At 43.3% G+C, this 19109-nt stretch overlaps 1 protein-coding gene and 1 long non-coding RNA gene across 2 annotated transcripts in view; both read right to left on the reverse strand.

Moving 5' to 3' along the window:
- The window catches only part of WDFY2 (WD repeat and FYVE domain containing 2), a 66072-nt gene extending 53019 nt beyond the window's left edge, over nucleotides 1–13053 (reverse strand). Inside the window, exon 1 of the mRNA XM_005482406.4 lies at nucleotides 12846–13053. Coding sequence (XP_005482463.1) covers nucleotides 12846–12982 — 137 coding nt within the window. The 5' untranslated portion in view covers nucleotides 12983–13053. The remainder of the gene's footprint in view (nucleotides 1–12845) is intronic.
- LOC141728210 (uncharacterized) overlaps nucleotides 1–19109 on the reverse strand; it is a 584197-nt gene that overhangs the window by 76234 nt on the left and 488854 nt on the right. The window lies entirely within an intron of this gene.

Consider the following 19109-nt stretch of genomic DNA (forward strand, 5'->3'; position numbering starts at 1 on the left):
ATTTCCTGGATCCTCTTCAAGCTATGCTCTAGATTTGGATGGCCCTGATGAAGAATTCTCTCTTCAGCACCTAACATCCAACTGTCTGTGTTTCATATGCAGACGATTGGTGACTTGTATTTCAAAATTGGTCATTACTTCAGCTTAGCACCATTCTATGACTTCAAAAATACAGGACCAAAGCTTCCACACAGCCCGAAACAGTGAAGGGACTGTCACATTTACTAGAACAAACCTGGGTAACTTTTACTGGCAGGCACAATGCAGCTGCAATGACACCAAGCCCACTGGAAGGATGCCACCCCGGGATGGTGTAAGCAGGGAAGGAACTGGCATATAAGGAAGCATTCATGTCCCATCTCCCAGACCTACAGGACATGCAATGCTCTTCTCAAACTGGCCAAAGATACATCCCTGGGTGTCAGAAACAAAGGCTCATGGAGAACACATATCTTGTCAGCTATTGGGGAATGCCAGAAGATGTATCCACATTGGTTACAGGTCCAATGCTTGGGCCTCCTGTGCTGCAGGAAGCGAGCACGGAGGTCTGACTGGAGAACTTGGCCACAGAGGCCACGAACGCCACTTCAGTGCTCCAGCTGGGTTCCAGCCCTGGCTGCAGCCCTGTGGGTCACTGACTAATGTCACTCGCAGGAATTTGGCAAGCACATGCGCTTCTGCTCAGCGCAGGGGCCATGGGAGACCTGTCCTCCTCTGGATGGCTGGTTGAAGTTATCTTGAGAATCTCAAAATACTTTGGTCTCAAATTCAGGTTTTTTTAAACTTACTGTTACAGATCTGCAACCACCAGAAATATTTACAGGCATGACAGCTTCAAGGGCTGAGTCTTGTTTAAACCAGTGGCTTAGCTGGTTTGGGGTTGTTTTTCTTAAATCACAGAATGAATTTCCTGTAGGCAATCTGACACCCTACCAGGAGAAACAGCCACATGACCTGGGTGCTCCGGGAGATGTGAAACACACCTACATTAATAAGTGACACGGGCCTGGGACCAGCCTCCAGCAGGGAGGCCACCTGGCAGGGAAACAGCAGCTGCATGCGAGCTACGTCCTGGGAACAGTCCCTGGTACAAGCTGACTTCCAAACCCTCTATGGGCACTGTTTGATGCTGTGCAAATTGGCTCGTGAACAGTGCTTGATACCAACAAGGAGACACCACAGCCAGCCAGACCCCCATGCTTGAAATATACTCCTGCACGATTTAATTGATTAGAAATACAGTCACTATAGCTGCTGGCCATGGTTTCAGCGGCCCATTTCTCCCAGCTGGTTCACAGAGCCATTAAAAAAAGGAAACAGTATTGATTCCTGTGTACTCCAACCATCTTGTTCAATACTGGGCTTGTCTAAAAGAACAGGGAAGTGAGAACCAAGGGTTTGGTGCTTACCCTCAGAAGAACTCTTTCTTGTTACATTGTACACCACAATATTATCTCAAGGTGGTCCATATTTTTCCACTTTCCCTCCATTTTTACTAGTCTGATGTCAGTATAATGGCATTGGTCAATAACTGAATAAACACAATTTTTCAGCTTGAAGTTATCATACACAGCAAAAAAAGGAAATGAAACTCAAAACAAAAGATGACCATTGCCAGGATAATGCTTCAGAATATCACAACAACCAGCTTGCAAATCAGGAGCATGCCTTCAAACACAGGCAGTATCATTTATTTCTGGAAAAATACCATTGAGTCTGAGGTGTAAATACATGCACACACACCACTTTTTGAAACCACTGTTTGCACTTTCTAATCCACATGCTAAACACAAACACAGATCACTAAGCAATTACCCGTGCCCTTTGCTTTTCCTGTCTCCACAATTGTTGTCAGTGGTTGTTTATCTACTTCTCCCATATAATTTTGTATACAAAACACTTGCCTACACATTTAATACAGGTTTTGTGCTTAACACCTGTCTAACAGTTAACACCTGTATAACATTTTTTTCTAAAAGAATTTGACTCTTAAAACCATGTAAAAATGTCTGCTCATGTCAAAAAGGGCATGTGAACACAAGTTTGATTTTAGAGCACAGGAAAGACCGCGGGAAACAACAACCAAGGCAGACCAAGCTGTTGGTTAGGTTTAGCCATGCTTCCTGTTGGTAACCTCAATAATTGCAATCCTTGGGCCATCCATTCAGGTGTGTTCACACCTCATAAAAACCAGACAACAATGTTCATGCCTGCTTCCTTGAAGAAGAGGTTTTAGGTCATCAGGTTTTTAGAAGAATGAACATAAGCTGTGATCAAAAGGGTTCTGTGGATGAAACTAGTTGGGGTGTCAACTTCTTGGCTTGGTTTCTTGGTCACAAAAACTTACTAAAGAAATCCTCGCCAGGCTTCTCTCTCATCTACTAAAGAACAAAGGAAGAAGGGAAAGGAAGGAGCAAAAGCATCTGAAATCACAGAGGAGCTTTCAGAATTCAGATGAAAGTCATGCATTTTTCAGCCACTACAGCATGTAATTTTTTTTAAACAATCAGTACATTCATAGCTCCCTTTTCCCAGTCCTTTCTCTGGTATATAATAAGGGTTAGCAACAGTATTTGTGGAAAAGTTTATTGCTGGAAACCAAAGGACCTTGACCAACAGCATTCACAGCATTTCTTATTTAACAAAAAAACCCCTACCCTTACTTTTCATCTTCCACTCCAAAATCAACACTATGGAACCTAAATTAGTGGTACAAGCTACCAAGGGATTTCCTCCCTTCCCCTCGTCTTGTGCTCCCCAACCATATTAGCATACATAAAGAGTGTGCAGAGGGGAAGAAGAAATGCCAAACACCAGAGGTCTCAAATACTCCCCCAGAGCAAAGCCTGCAGCTAGGCAGCCTGTAGAAATCCTGCCTGCAGAACAGCTGAGAGAAGGTCTCTGTAACAGCCCATCCCAACACAGCTCCTCACCTGCTGGTGCTTCACAGCTCAGACTGCCATGGTACTCCAAGCACCACAGCAAGGTCGCTGTAATTTTATGGGCTTTGGCCTTTTGGCTACAAATAAACTTGGCAACAACAGAGATCAGAGTTTCAAGCTGGAAGTTCAGTGTTTGTATGGGTCTGTCCCTGCTGGAGATCTGGCAGGATCATTTATCAGTTGATATTTTCAAAGCACAATGATGGACTAATTTATTCGCACTCATTTACTGGCAGTTACAGAAGTTACCAAGAAGAGATCAGTTTATGAAGTCTGATTCATTTCCTGAAGAGACTGAATTCTTCGTTGGAAATGGATTAGTGCCTATACATTGTGTAATCAACCTCTGCATGTAACAGATAATGCCAAGTTTAGTGGTCTGCCACCCACTGCAGCTGATACTCTTGCATGAGCTGCTTTCCCTGCTTGCTCCTGCTTGAGGGATTCCAGCATAGGTCCATTCTTAGCTGCCAATGCCAGCTCATGCAGTCTCAAAAACTTCAGATGTAACAGAACTTAGAAAACTTGAGGTAATATCAGACAGCACTAAAACTCCCAGCTGCTAAGGCAACACACATGACAGCCCAGGCAAGGCTTTGGTAGACCCAAAACACTCTTTTTGGGCTGAATTGTAGTTGTTCTGACAGAATGGGACATAAGTCTCAATGGAGCAGAATAAAATACGTCACTTGACTGCTGCAAAAAGTATTAACTTCTTAATTTCAGTAATTAAATTGTATCGGGGCCAATAAAGTCAAAAGTGTCAATTTTGATTTGACAGATACATTACCTCTTCACCCTCTGCCCTCAGCACAATTAAAGTTGACACTGCTCCAATCCTCTTTTCCCCATGTTAGTACTACCACATTGCCCTACTTAGATCTCTAGTTTTTATCAGTATTTGTTTCTGCCTATGCTAAAGTAAATTGTTCCCATGGCAGATTAAAAGCATAGAGAACATTTATCTCTAGCAGAAAAACACAGGACTATTCAGCATAGACCCTTTCACTTCCCATTAAGCTCCTGGCCAGGAGAAAGCAGGTTATGGTGAAGCCTGATCAAGTGCCACAGGAGTCTGAAGCAATGGGACCAACATGACAAGAACAGGCACAAGGGCTATATGCCTGATGCTGGAGAATAGCACAGGCATGACCTTTCCTGCTGGACTTTCAGGAACTGCAGAAGGACAATCATCCTTTGACAACTGCTTATTGTTGGTGGAGCTGCTGAAAGTGAGTGAAGCCAAGGAATGATTCCTAAATCCAAACAAGATGTGTAGAGGACCTCCACTGCCATCAAAATGCTGCAGCTGCCTTTAACCAACCCTGCACGCAGCAAAAGCTAGGCTGGACCACAGGCCACTTACCATAAAGCTGAAAGCATTTCCTTGGAAATCCTACTTTTATTCTATACAACTAATGCACATGGTGCTGCAAAACATGAAGCCTTTGAAATGTCAATTTGAACCGTTCATTGGGTGACTCCACAGCCTACATTTGCTCTTGCGAAACACAGAGCTGAGAGGAGAGGCTGAGTTTTTCTCTGTATCAGATGGGGAAAAGGAATGGGGTATGGGAGTGAGAAGATATTGATTAATTACACTTAGAATCAAGAAGAAAATTATAAAGTGAGGATAATTTGGCACATAAGCAAAATGAGTGCAAAATTTAAGGCCTCACAAAGTGTTCCACAAAGCAGATGCACCTCCTGCTTAAGAATACAATTAAAGCTTTATTTGCTATTATAAGTGAATTTGAAGCCAAAGGTAAATTTACCACATTTGCACTCACTGCTAGAGGTGCAAAATCTCATTATCTCTCAAGTTCTCAACATGGGAAAGGATCTTCTCTCCATATCCCTTCAGGACAAAGCACTGTACTTGTTCTGTCACCTGAATCCAGATAATTCAACCTGATGGCAAAATAGGCCACTTCACATTAGGACAGCCTTTTCTCAGATTTCTCTCCACAGGACTCCACTCCTAATGAAACCATGATTACATTCCTATAAAGGTCAAAAGCATTGCTTTCTGGGGCTGATCGATCACTACTGTTATTGCAAAAACCTGCTAAGTACATTGATCTTTCACCTCACAATAGGAGGGTACGGTACAGGACTTGGAGAATAAAAGACAACATTGGACAAAACTTTGCAGTAAACTTGGCAGCAGAACAGCAGTGCTTTTACCCAGAACTGTGCTTTGGCATCGCCTTCGATTCAGTGCTCCAAACCTTAAGAGTTCCCTGAAAAACTTAATTTAAGTGGTGAATACACATGATGTGACAAGCAAAGCCCATATGTTCAAAGTCTGGCCAAGGTTAGTTACACAATGCTATTTCCTGCAGCCTGACTAAGAGAAAAATTGAAACAACACATTTTTTAGCCCAGCCTTCACAACTGTTCTCCCGCTCATGAGGATGAAGGCAGTATTTTGTCCATCTCAAATTTTGGCAGTCTAATTTGTAAAATGTATTATTTGTTTCCTGACAGTCCAATATCAATTTTGGCCATTATTTATGCACAGTTTCAAGCCATCAGGCATGCAGATTGTGACATATGAAGAACCCCAAGAGATGCATATGGCTTTGTTATTATGTAAAGGTCCCTGCATGGAGGGTTGTCTGGTAAACTTGCCCTCTCCTGCTTCTTCTTTCACAAAACTGTGCCTTTCCTTCTCCAGGATTGCTCCAGCCACTCACCCAAACTGCATGCAAGGGTACCTTCAATTCCTGTGTGGACGTTTGTTTTACAGTTTTCCCATTCACATAATTTCTTTACCTCACAAAAGTATAAAGAAGGAAGCTTTGTTTTCTCTTTCCTAAAATGCTCCATGTAGGACAAGGCTCTGCTGAACAGGATGCACCCTGCTATGCATCCTCAATACTCCATGCCTGCTGCTCGTACTCCCTCCCATGGTGCCCCATCCCATCCTGTCACATCCAGCAGTGCATGGCTGCATCCATCACTCCTCACACAGTATGCAGAAGGGAAACAGCTGTGTTTTTTCTTGCTTCTGGTCTTGCAATAGACTGCATTATGGACTGCTGCAATTCTTATCAAATCCCTGGGCAAATACATGCAGATACCAGAAACTTTATACAAACCCACTCATATTTGGGCAGAGTGTGATGAAGCAAAAAGAGCAAAGCAGTGTTTTTAGGTAAATAATCCTTCAGTGTCTGAGAGGTTACAGTGCACAGAACACAGTGATGCACAGAAGACCCTTGTACAAAAGCCAGTTGCTCCCCTTAGGGCACTGCTCATCATTTAAGAAGCTTTTAGAGCTCCTGACCATGGAAGCACCAGGAAGCACCAATGCAGTGCCAGAATTATGGCCCCCTACTCTCTCCTTTCCATTTGATCTATGAGCTGCCAAGCATTTTCTGATTTCTCTCAGGGCTGTTACAAGCACCATTTTACAAAACTTGTGCCACTTTTGAGCAATTCTCTTCCACGTAGTATCACACAGCTAAAAGATCTTGCTGGGAAATCTATGCACAGATCAGTGTTGGCAGACACCATGCAGCACCAGCACAGCTGGAGAGAGGGAAAGAAAAGAGTCTGTCTCAGTAAACAAAATAGTGTAAAGTAGCTCAAACAAGCTACTGACATATTTCTATTGTGCTACAATGGTCACATGCTATTTGAGACCTTCAGTCTGCTAAGTGACCCAAAATGAAAGGTCAGCCTTACTTAAATAGCTCAGTAGCTTCAAAACCATTGCAATTCCTTTAGTTTAAGATATTGCAGCCATTTTGTGTTGCAGCATTGCTGCCTCCTCTAAACATCCTTATCTTGAGGAGAAAAACCAACAAGTTTTCTGCAATAGTGCATTTTTAGTTATATGCCATCTCTGTACTGCATGGACTCCATAACTGGCATTTGTTTTTCTTTCAGGGTCCACAGGCCGCACACAGAGGTGGCATTGTGCAGTCAGTCCCCTCCTGGCGAGAAGCACTGTTCAGCTGCAGAACTGGAGAGACTGCAGAGGAAGGTCACCAAGCCTGAGAGATGTGAGACGCTGATGAGAGATCCAGTCTCTGTGTAAACAGATGCCAGGGAAATTAAGATGGGGTCAGGGAAGACAAGCAGAAAAATGAGAACTGGTTAATATGGGAAGCAGATGCATCATCCCAAAACTTGCTGAATCAAGAACACTGTTCAGCAACAGGCAGAAAAAGAGGCTATCAGGAGGTAAAAAGAAGGTGTATTACATAGCTCTTCTTATTTCAAATAAAGCTTGTAAGATAAGATAAATTCACCCACATCTTTTATAGAAGGAATAATCTCTAAAACAGAGAGGGGACTAAAAGCCATTGCACCCCTAACTCAAAAGGCTCAAGCACCTAAGGTTCCACTCTATCATGCTGCCCAACTGTGCTGCTGAAGCTGGGTCCAAGTCACATCAGAACACATTTTTGCAGCTGTTGCTTTGAAATTAAGACATGAACTTCATCACAGGGGCCCTTAGCTCAGAACGATGCAACTGAAGAAGTTTCATCAATCTGTGCATTGACCTACATGAGCTAGTAGTTTTGGGACAACTCAGATCAGAGAGATGATACTAAATGCTTGTGCTTTAAATCTTTCACTGACACAAGGAAGAGAGCATCTTTAAGGCAAGGGATCCACAAGCTCGGACAAACTTCAAGAGATAGTGGCAGGAAGTGGCGCAGAGAGTTAAAAAAGCACAACGTTGCAAGGTCTCCCACGAGTTAATAAGTGGAGTTTATCACTCCCAACAAGCACTCAGCAGGACATTTTATGTGCTAGTCTCAGATTTTGGCATCTCAACAGGATACATGTTAGTCAAATCCGGAACAAGTACTTTTCAACATCTGCAACAATGTCTGTTTCCAAGCACTTTTGGACCTCCTATCTTCTCTCTTAAGCCTCTTGCCAGCATCCGCTTCTTCCTTGCAAACAGCCAGCACTAACCTCCACCCTGACCTTTATTCCAAACACATACTCATCTAATTACGACATATCCAAAAAATTTAGCTTAAAAACACACACAAAATAAGAGAGCAACCAAATTCCATCTACGGCAATAGGTCTCTTCAATTCCTATCAACAATTTTATTGGTGACTGATGTTTTTACCAAAATTTAAAGAACCTCCTGGCAGGAACAAGTCCTTTTACACTTGAAAAGAGCATCCACACCTTCTGCCTTGCTTGAGCTACTGCTCATACTGCAATCACCTGGGTGTGAAACCTACAGGCTTAGACTGATAAACACACGCAAACAGCATCAAAATCAGTTCTCACAGCACCTGCACTTCTGCTGTGAACCAACAGCCACACACAAGGCAGAGGAGAAATCAGTGATGTAACCCTGTGCTTAGATAACAATTACAGACCTGTACAGGAACCACACTGCTGGGCAAAGTAATCACTTTCCACCACAGGAGAAAGGAAATTCAGTTTACCAAGGGTCTGTGGGGCCTTGCACCCTGCTTGAATACAGCACTGTGTGAAGAATCCCACCTTTCCATCAGAGCTTTTTCACAGGCATGAACTATGACACTGTATGCTCAATGTTCTGGATCTGGACAGAAAAACCACAAGGACAAAAAGATTGCTTTTGATATACTTGAGGGTGGAAAGATCACGGTTCTCTATGTTAGAAGTCGTGTCAGCACAAAGCCAAAGACAACTCCCACATTTCTTGTCACATACACATATTCCCATTCCCAGTCCAACTCCCACATTTCTTGTCACATACACATATTCCCATTCCCAGTCCACTGTTAGTTTAGCAAAGAGATTTTCATTCACACAAGATGGACATGAAGTTGTCATGCCCCCTAAAAATCCTGCACGTTAGCACAACCAGAACACAAGCCTTGGACAACAGCTGAAGTGCACATCTGTATTTAAAATCCTCAAACTGTAAACCAAACCTGGCAATACAAAACTCTGCATAGTTTTCTCTATGTGACATGAAGACACTAATAAGATAGGCAGTCTGGGCTCACTGTATATTCAGTAATCCCTATGAAGAAGCTGAGACAACTGAGTTCAAAAAGAACTTAAGATAATACAAGGTAATAGAGAAGACAAAGGTCTCTACTCCCTTAATACAAAATAAAAAAAATAAAATAAAAAAGCTATGTGATAAGGGATAAATATTTTTCTCCTATATCTTGTCACCAAGAGACTAGAATGCCCATTTTTAAAATAAAAGGATTTTGACAGTTTTCAGTTGACTGTGAAAACTTTTACTTCTTGTTAACAGTTCAAGGAGAACAGTTCTTGATTGCAACATGTACATTTAGGAGGTGTGTGGCATGGAAGTGAGCACAGAACTCCCACCCACAAGAGGGCACAGACCAGAGTTCGTAATTACCAGGAAAGCTGTTTACACCAGCCTCTGTAAAGTTTTCCTCACTTACAATCCAGCTAGGGGTATAAAGAGAGCTATTGGCAAAGTGCAGGTTTACCGCGATGACACCCAGCCCCTCCTGCCAGCCTCGCACGGTGACACACGATCAGCACATGGGTGACACACGATCAGCACCTCTAGAGGCCCAGCTGAACTGGCACTCACAGCACTGGCAGGCTCTTCAGGCTCTTGAGAAACACACAAGTGTGCCAGCACCAGGAGAACTGCTTGCACTGAGAGCTGGGTGAGTCAGTGCCCTTGTCCCACCGTATCCATGCTCAGGTAAGATTAATGACACTAAATCTTCTCTGGAGCACGGAGTTAGATATGTCTGAACTTGACATGCCAGTGACCTACTTTTCAGACATGCCCAACACCCACATCTCCCTCTGAAGGCAACAAAACACAAGGATGCTGTGCAACTTTGAAACAGAAGTGCATGCTTTTAACACTGAGGAAGATGATGACAGCTTAGGATCAGCTGTGCACATTAGGAAAACCCCACTCTAGCTCCACATGAGCATATACTGCTATGGATCACTCAAGACTCTACATATATCTCTGTTGATTCCATGGCAGGGAAAGAGCATGGATGAAAGCTAATAACTTCTTAAGAGTCATCCTGCATTAGATTTACACATTCCTGGATATCAAATTTTGTCACTATTTTAACTCTCACCTGTCTGGACAGGTGCATCCTTTTTCTTAGAAGAAAAACACAAAATACCTTATCCCTCCAAGGCATACCAGCTGTATTGTAGATACAGGCTCAGTCTATTTTGCCCAGATGTAGAATTAGAAAACCCACTAAGATTAGGACACAATGAACATCATTCAATTATCACAAGTGACCAGGATTCAGAAGAGAAAATCTATGTGCATCACCTGTACAAATGACACATACTAAAAATAAACTGTAGCCCTGTTGGGTATACAAAGTTTTGAGAATCTAGTTAAATACGTAAACCTGCTTCACCCCCCGCTCCCCCCAATTCCTTCTTTTCCCCCTACTTTGTCTTTCTTTATGAGGAATAACCACACTATCTATTATTACATAGTTTTAATTTTATTTCTTAAAATATATACACGTATGTGCTACAAACATGCATGGCTATATAATCCATGACTATGCCTGCCAGCCAAAGCTAAAACCACTTTTGCGTCTTTTAAAACCAGATAACACCACTGGTGCCATACAAAACTGGGTCCAGAGACCAAGCTAGCTCCTGCTTTTAAAGGTTTAGGTGCACAGGGCCACATCATGCAGCAAAGAAAATCTTTAAAGTGGCACCTAGCTGTTGGGTATGCAAAGACTACCAGCAACTTCAATAGTGATGTGTTCAGCCGTTCACCAGCAAAACAATTCCTCCTTCAGGTACAGAAGATTCCCAGCCTGAAGCAATTGCTGGAGATGTCAAGTCATTCCAGCTGAAGTTCTCTGCAGAGGTTTCAGAACATTTTCCTCATGGGAGCAGTGCATATCACATGCTGGGGAATGTGGACAAAACTCACTTATTTGGTTAACAAGTAAAAGGACAGATAACATCTCCATAACCATCTTTAACAGTTTCCAGGAAGCTTTAAGAGCCCTTCACATTCTGTGGCCATTAAACAACCACGTCAACACTGACAGGAGAAGGCAGGTCCAAACAGGAAAAGGTGCCATAAGGATCTGCACAAGCCTAATCATAATACACGGGTATTGAAAGTCTGACAAATTATGCCTTCACCCCAGGTAGCCTAAAACCTGCAAGTTAGACTCCCAACCTCCTACTCTTCCAAGTCAGTTTTAGACTCTTAATCTTTTAATTACAATAGAAATGCTAATACAAGCAGGAAATGAGAGACCCATCAACCAACATCTTCATGTCTGAATAAATAAAAGGCAGGATCACAGCTTGTGTCATAGCATGTCAAGGATGCTGCAAACAAGTCCCGCAAGCAGGCACATTACCTGGTTAATTCCTTTAAACAGAAAATAGCCGGGGAACCTCCAGACTTTCCTAGTGTGAAACTCCTCACTTCTTCGTCACTGCTTGCTTATGGAAGCTGACATCTCAGTGGAAATAAAGATGTCTCATCAATCCCCTTCCCTACATAGAAATATCAAACTGGAGCATCAACCTGTCATCAACTAATAAAGTTACGTATTTTTGCTAAGGTGAGGGAAGATGCAGAGATTGAGAGAGACATCTATATGAGAGGAAATAAAGTTCAGGAATACCTTCTTACAGGTAAAAAGAATTGGCTAAGTAAGCCTAACAAGCTACAATGAACAAAAACAAGCTCAAGTTTTATTCAACGTCACTTTAAATACATAAAAAATGTGAAGACAATAAAATTGTGATCACATAACAATGTAAAACTCTACTTGAAGGTTCCTTTGACCTTATACTTGTTTTAAGTAGATCAGCTCCTCCTGCAAGCAGGCATATGAGAGTTCACTTGGAGACCTCAGCTTAGGTGAACTTAAATGATCCTAAATTTGCACATATTTGACAGCTGAAAACTAAGTCACAGTGAGGTCAAAGATGAAAGAAAATATTGTCAGTTTTTCAGAAAGCCTGCAGAGACATAAAAGTAGACACTCAACAGAACAGGCATCCATGAGAAACAGTCCATCCAAATACCTGTGAGTATCAAAACATATTGACGTGCTGGTCAACTACATGTGTCTTTCAATCTTAGGACACAGGTTACACAGTACACCTGAGCTGCAAAGAAACCCCGCCTAAAATAACTATTTATAGAGGATGCAAGAAAAATAAGCACTTATTTTGAAATAAAAGATTTCCAAGATAGAATTTTGAAGCTGCAGAGCTGAATTAACTTTGAGCTCTTTCAGAAGAGCCAGAGTTGCCCCTGGGCAGCCTCAGTCCCTGCAAAGCCCTGCTAAAGGGCCTGAAAGCATTCTCCTCCTTGGCAGCTTTTCAACACGGGATTTAACTCCAAGATCTTATCGCCGATACATGGTATTTTTAAACAATTACCAAGAAACGTTTGGAGAGGGGAAACGGGAACCAAAACTACTGTTTCAGCCAATACCACCACAATGTTCAGGCAAGGTCAAAGATCTCCACAGACTGCCCGGCAATCCTCGTGATGAAGGGGATCTCGAATCCCATTTTTCCCACGCTAAGAAAAGTCACTCAAGGTCCTGCAAGTTTCAGCGGCGCCCCAGCCCGGTCACTGTCCTGACCCACAGCGCGACACTTCGCTGGAGACCCTGCTCCTGGCTCCTTCCCCTCCGGGACGTCATGCGTCTGCCGAAAGCAATGTCCCCATGCTGGACCACCGCCACCCTGACGCTAGCCTGGGCTCCGAGCGGTGGAGTCTACAGTGGCACAAGGATGCTGGTGGTCTGCCTCCCCCAGCCCTTCGCGGCGGGACCCGCCGGGGACGGGGGATCACCGTCAGGACCCCGCGCCGCGGCCCCAGCGCTGCCACCATCACCGGCGGCAGGGCTGGGAGCTGACGGACCCCCGCCGCGGCCCCGCCGAACACCCGCTCCCGGTACCTGTCTTCCGAGACGCTGATGACCCCGTCCTCTTTGGGCACTATCGCTGCCATGTTCACCACATCCTGCGAGCCCTCTACTTTGTTCAGCAGGAGGGGCTTGCGAGTCAGCGCCTTGGGCTGGGGCTCCGCCGCCATGGGGCCGGCGGGCACCGCCGCTGCCGCAGGAGGAGGCTACGGCCGTGGGAGGGATGGAGGGAGGGAGGGAGGAGGCCCGCAGTGCCGAGGCGGAGGAGGGACTTACCGGAGCCGGGCGCTCCCTGGGAAGCGGGGACAGCGCGGCGGCACCGCCCCCGAGCGGGCAGGGCCGGGCCGGGCGGGGCGGGGCGGGGCGCGGGGCGCGGAGGGGCGGGAAATGGCGGCCCTCGCCGCCATCTCGCAGAGCGGGGCTGTGGAGCGGCGCTTTGGCGAGGGGAAAGCTGCGGTCCGGCGGCGGTGGGAGCACTCCTCTCCCGTCAGGGCTGCCCTCTCAGCGCCGCGGGCCCACCCCGGGGGCAGCCCGGGGAGCGCGCCCCTCTCTGAGCCGTGCCCGGTTATGGACTGTCGGCACCGTGCGGCTCCGTGCGGTCCGTCCCACGCTGCTGTGGCTGCCGGGCGAAAATAAAACCCAACACGAGTAAAGATTAAGCGGAATGTTGCGCAAAAGTAGCTGCATCCCTGTATTTACATTCTCCTGTCTTAGTTTTTCCTGGGACTGAAGGTAAACATGGGATTTCTGCTGCTGCATTAGACAGGGACGCTGGCAGGCAGGGCTGCGCCGCGGCGCCAGCAGAAATTCCCTTTCAGAAAGCTTATTCCCAAGGGAAACGCAGCAGACTTCCAGCAGCTCGTTTTCATCAAGCGCCTTCTTTTCACTCGCTTTTCCTGACAGATTCATTGAGTTCCAGGAAAGTCAGATCACTTGCCCAAAGCTCTGTGCTGAAACCAGTGCAGCTTCTTCCCGAGGCATATGCCAAACTTTCATAATCTGTCTCAAAAGATTCTGGAAAATCATGCTCAATGTCTGAGCTGCTGTCCTACATTGCAGAAGTTGTCAGCAGATTGGAAAGCGCTATTTCAGCTGCAACTTTACATTTACCCACACTAAGCCCAATGAGCAGTGGTTTTCCTGAAAAAGAAGAAAAAAAAAAAGTCAGGTATGAAAAAAATCCATGATTGGGAGATTAAATTCTTTTTGTAGGAGTAGAACACAGCAGTATCTGCAATAGGACAAATCTTGATTGCCTACTCACACTTCTATGTAGTAGACAGAGGCAACAGAGGAAAGATAAAGTCAATTCCTGGTGACAGAAATGAAATTTCACCATATTTAGTAATCTCTTAAACAAACCAGCAGTGTCTGCAGGACAACATTAAAACATTTAAGCTTTCTCAACTAAACATGACAGGTCCACAAGTGTACTTTAGAGGGAAAGGTCTGGTCAGCAGCAGCTGGATTACAGGAAATGATTCTGCAGTCTCAAACTGTTTCCCTGAGGATGTGTGATTGGACTAGATAATATCTCTTTCTCATCATTCTTAGAAGGGAGCTACTGTTGAAGAGTCCAAGACCCACCCTCTTTCTGCTGTGGATGATCCTGCAGTCCTAGGCTGGACCTACAGATAGAAATGCTTGTCTCACTGCTTGGTGAGGTATGAGGTACTTTCTGAAGATTGATACACTTGTTAGTTTTCAGAATATATCTAAAAATGTCTTTTAAATTGAAGTCTGGTAAGGTCTACTGACCTTGCAATAGTTTGTTCTCAAGATTAGGCATTTTGGATCACTGCCAGATAAACAGGGGCTGAGTGTGTGCTGGAGACAGCAGGCTGCAGTGCAGGCTCTTGGGAGACCCAGAATTCATTTTCCAAAAAGGCTTTTAAGGAAGAATCTAGTTGAGAAAATGAGTGTCTTGATAGGCAAAGGTGCGGGTCAGGGGACTGGAAGGAGTTATTTCAGCTGCCTCTTCCCAATCATCTTCCCTTGTCTCTCTTATATCCTTAAACAGTGCCAGGTTCCACTATTCCTTCAAGGTTTTAAAGACACTGTTTAGAGGAAAACACTAAAAGGCAGGCATACATTTTGGACTGAAGTGAAATAGTAATGTGATAAAATCAAATATATGCTTTATGTAAATGGTTGGTCTTTGGAAATAAGTAAACCTTTGGGGAGAAAGGAAGGAGAGGAAAAAAAAAAGAGACAACACAATGCAAGAGAAATTCCAGAATTCTGGTGGCTATTCAAGATAAAATTCTTGAGAGCATTTTTTAAAGCTTATCTGTAATGGTGATTTCCTCTGCAAGACCAGGGAAGTAGTTGAATAATAGAAAGGTGTCCTGAGGTTTAGTACATCATTTTACCAGGTGTGCAAACTTGAGGTCAGCGCTCTACTCTCCCTGATGAGATAGGGAGATAGGGTTGAGAAATTATGGCACACAAAAGCAATTTTTCTAAGACTGATGGAGGAAAAAGTAATGTATGGAAACCTGGGGAAAGGAGTATGGGAGACAGAGAAGAAATAGAATGATTTCAAAGTGAGAACCTGGAGCTTCCTCTTGCATTCTCACTGACAGACTTAAAGAGTATTGTGATGGTGGAAAAGGCGTGGAAATTACCAGCAAGACCTGAGTGTTCTCCCAGGTCTACCACTGTCACACAAAACAATAAAATACCTTTAAAAAACAATTTTCCTATAATGACAGAAAGTTGGTAGCATGTCTTGTGTGTCTGTTCAGACAAAGCTAGAATTGCTGTAGACATCAAGTTTAATGAGAACTTAGAGAAGCAAAACTAGGGTAGTTTAGAAAAGTGTTTCCCCATATAACTGAAAAGAAAAATCAAGCAAATAAATCTCATAAATACTTCCTAGAATAACTTTTTTTCATTTTCTGTCATAGCTTTCAGGTCAGATTGCATGGATTAAAAATATTGCTAGGACTGAAAGCAGGACAATTTTGTATCTGAATCTGAAGCCAAGAAAAGCAAGCTTATTCAGTTATTTTTCTGTGTTAAAAAAAATGTTGTAGGATTAAGAATTATAAGATGCTCCTCTGGTATTTGCTTTTTGCAGGAAATTGCAAAAATTACATGATGACATCATTTAAAGGTGATGATGACATCATTTCTTGCCTAGTAGGTAGGCTTGGTTTATGTGAACTTTCTTGGAAGAGTGTAGCCACTGGTAAGACAGAATGAAAAGCTGAAAGATGCGGCTTACTTTATATCAAAGTAATATTACCTCATCTTTGGTTCTTAGTGTCATTTCCCTTACTCTGGTGTTCTGGCATGACACCACGGTAAATGAAACATCCATCCTTCTGTTAGTTTTGGCCTTTCTGTTCTTGAGGCCGGCTGATTTTCCCTCTTTTGATTGGGGTAGAGCAGAATTGGGCTCCCTGCCTCTAAGCAGCAGGGTGAGGACAGAACACCCTGTCTGTCTGGGGAAGCAGCTGTGCTACATTCACACACAGTGGAGCCTCTTTCCGTGCCCTTATACTGCACCAGAGTCTTGAAAGACTTTCTCCTTATCTGCAGTTCTTGATTGGAGTTCAGGAGTTGGAGCAAACCGAGTTCCCCATCATCTCTGGCAATTTGCTTTAAAAGCTTCTCTCTGGCTCCATCTTCTGTTTGGTTGCTTGGATTTGGGAGTGGTTTTTTATGTCTATTTATTTTGCCATAAAAGGGCGAGCTTCTTCTAAGTTTTACATACTGAAGTTGTTTTTAAAAGTAGGTGATCACATCTTGTGTGACAGTTTAGACAAGCAGAGAGAACCCCGACCTGCAGATGGAAAGAGTGGCCCAGAGAGGAGGCAACTGAGGGTTCCTGTCAGCCCTGTATTTACAAATTCTCCTGTTCTGCAAAGCTGTTACTCTGGTTACAAGATGAGGTAAAATCCTTTGACCAAAAAGCATAGCAACATGTTCTGTTTTGGTGTAATTGTACTTTTCTGCATAATTATGGCCATTACATGATCTGGCAATGTAAGTGACATCTCTCATACGTTTCAGCTAAAACTGTCAAGCACTGGGGCCACTGAGCAGGCATAGGACAATTTAATGGACAGATTGGTTTTTTGTGGGTGTTTTGAAAAACAGGCCTTTTACAAAGTGCTCAACAATAATAAAAGTAATAGTAAAAGTAATGAAAAGAGGCCTCTAATAAAGAAAAACTGGTTCATTGTGATTAATTTTTAGGCCCAAACTATTCATGCCCTTTTGAGGCAATAAGTAATCTGATCCAGTTGCTCTCACCCTGCCAGAAGGGAACTAGTGTGGGAGCAAAACTGCACTTTGACTGATTCAGTGCTGAAATTTAAAATTGCTCTGTTGACAGCAAGCCAGATTTTGGCTTCTGAGGCCTCTTACTTGGTCACCCATGCAAAATCAAAGAACTTACATACACAACAGATAACCGCATAAACAAGCTAAAAAACATTTGGCAACAAGTAGAGTTGCTTCTCAATAGTCATTGAATACAGTGTTTCACTCTCTCTCATGCTTTTCTTCTCTGCTAGTTTGTAAACTAAATGTTTTCCAGCTTTACAATATATGAGATTTACAATTTCCTCTATACCTGCACTTCTATGCAACTGCAAAAATGCATGCTTAAAATTCTCTCCTTCTCCTGTTTTGTCATCAGTGACAGCCTTCATAAGATAGTTACTGAAAAGTATTTTTAATTTCAGATGCTACATCATTCTTGGAAGTCTGTGGAAAACAAATATAGATGAGCTCTTTATATAGGAAGGCAAACTTCATGAAGTACCAAAATGTGGAAAATGTGCTTGTCCATCTTGCTTAAATAGTATCAAATATGAAACTTGTTACAAAAATGCACCCTCAGATTTAATCACTGCTCTTTATTTTGCTCCAGATATTTATCAGTCACACAATTAATAGTTTACCACCTATCACACTTCTATTAATAAGCCCTACATGCTCATTGGGACACTTTTCTTCTGTATTTTATTAGTTTTGATTTATGTGCCCACTGAGAAAATGAGGACCTATGAGAAACAGAGCCTGAATCTGCTCTGGATCAAAGTTATGGAGAGAAAGATTAGCATTAAAAAATAAACATGGCAGTACCACTGTGTAGCACCTTCTCGAGAAAATATATACTCATTTTTAGCTGCCGTGCAAGTGCTGTTGGCTTTGTAACTGACTGTGAACATGTGAGAACAAAAACAGTGATGCTGTGTCAGTGTGTGGGCTGCAAATGAGAACTCCTGGCTCATACATTTTGCCCCATAAGCAGTTCTGGCATTGTATGCAGTCTTATTGCTGTTTCCTTTGTCCTCATTGATCCTGCTATAGTGTTACTCACATTTTGGGCACCCAACTTTCTGTAAAAAAACCTCTGTAATTTAATTCACTGTCTTTCTGGTAGAACATTCTGACCACTAATTCTTCTAAGCTCATTATTCTCATATTTTTCTAGTCCTAAGGACTAAAGATCTTTCTTTTTTTCTTGCCTAAATCTTCTCTCTATGATATTGAAGAATGATAAAGTTTCATCACAAACACAATTGTGTATCTGGAAAATGCATTAAAATCACCTATGTAACCTGCATGAAAGGTAAACAAATTTGTCTTACATAATGCATGAACTATATAAAAGCTTTAAGTTATTTCCTTTTCTTTCATCTAAAGTGTGCAATTAAGAACATATCCAGGAAATATCAAGGAACATCTTACAATAACTTTTGTATATTTGGCGCTTTTTTTTCAATTTTTTCTCACTTTTATAGCACATGGGTCTAGATGTTCTTGGATTGAGAAAATGCTTTCAACCATCTGAAACCTCACAAAGTTCAACAAAGCCAAGTGCAAGGTCCTGCACCCAGATCAGTGTATTACCTATACAAGCCAGGGGGATGAATGGATGGAGAGCAGCCCTGCAGAGATCTTGGGAATACTGGTGAGTGAAAAATTTGATATGACAGCAATGTGCCCAGAAAACCAGTCACACCCTGGGCTGCAACAAGAGCAGCGTGGCCAGCAGGTGCAGGGAGGTGATTCTGCCCCTCTGCTCTGCCCTTGTGAGACCCGACCTGGAGTGCTGCATCCAGCTTTGCCATCCCCAGCACAGGATGGCACATGGACCTCTTAAAACTGCTCCAGAGGAGAGCCACAAAAATGGTCAGAGGGCTTGAACACCACTCCTATGAGGAAAGGCAGAAAGAGTTGGGAGCTGTTCAGCCTGGAGAAGAGAAGGTGCCAGGGAAACACTATTGCAGTCTTTCAATATATAAAAGGAGCCTGTAAGAAACACAGACTTTTTAC

Source organism: Zonotrichia albicollis, chromosome 2, assembly GCF_047830755.1.
Source record: "Zonotrichia albicollis isolate bZonAlb1 chromosome 2, bZonAlb1.hap1, whole genome shotgun sequence".
Taxonomy (NCBI): Eukaryota; Metazoa; Chordata; class Aves; order Passeriformes; family Passerellidae; genus Zonotrichia; species Zonotrichia albicollis.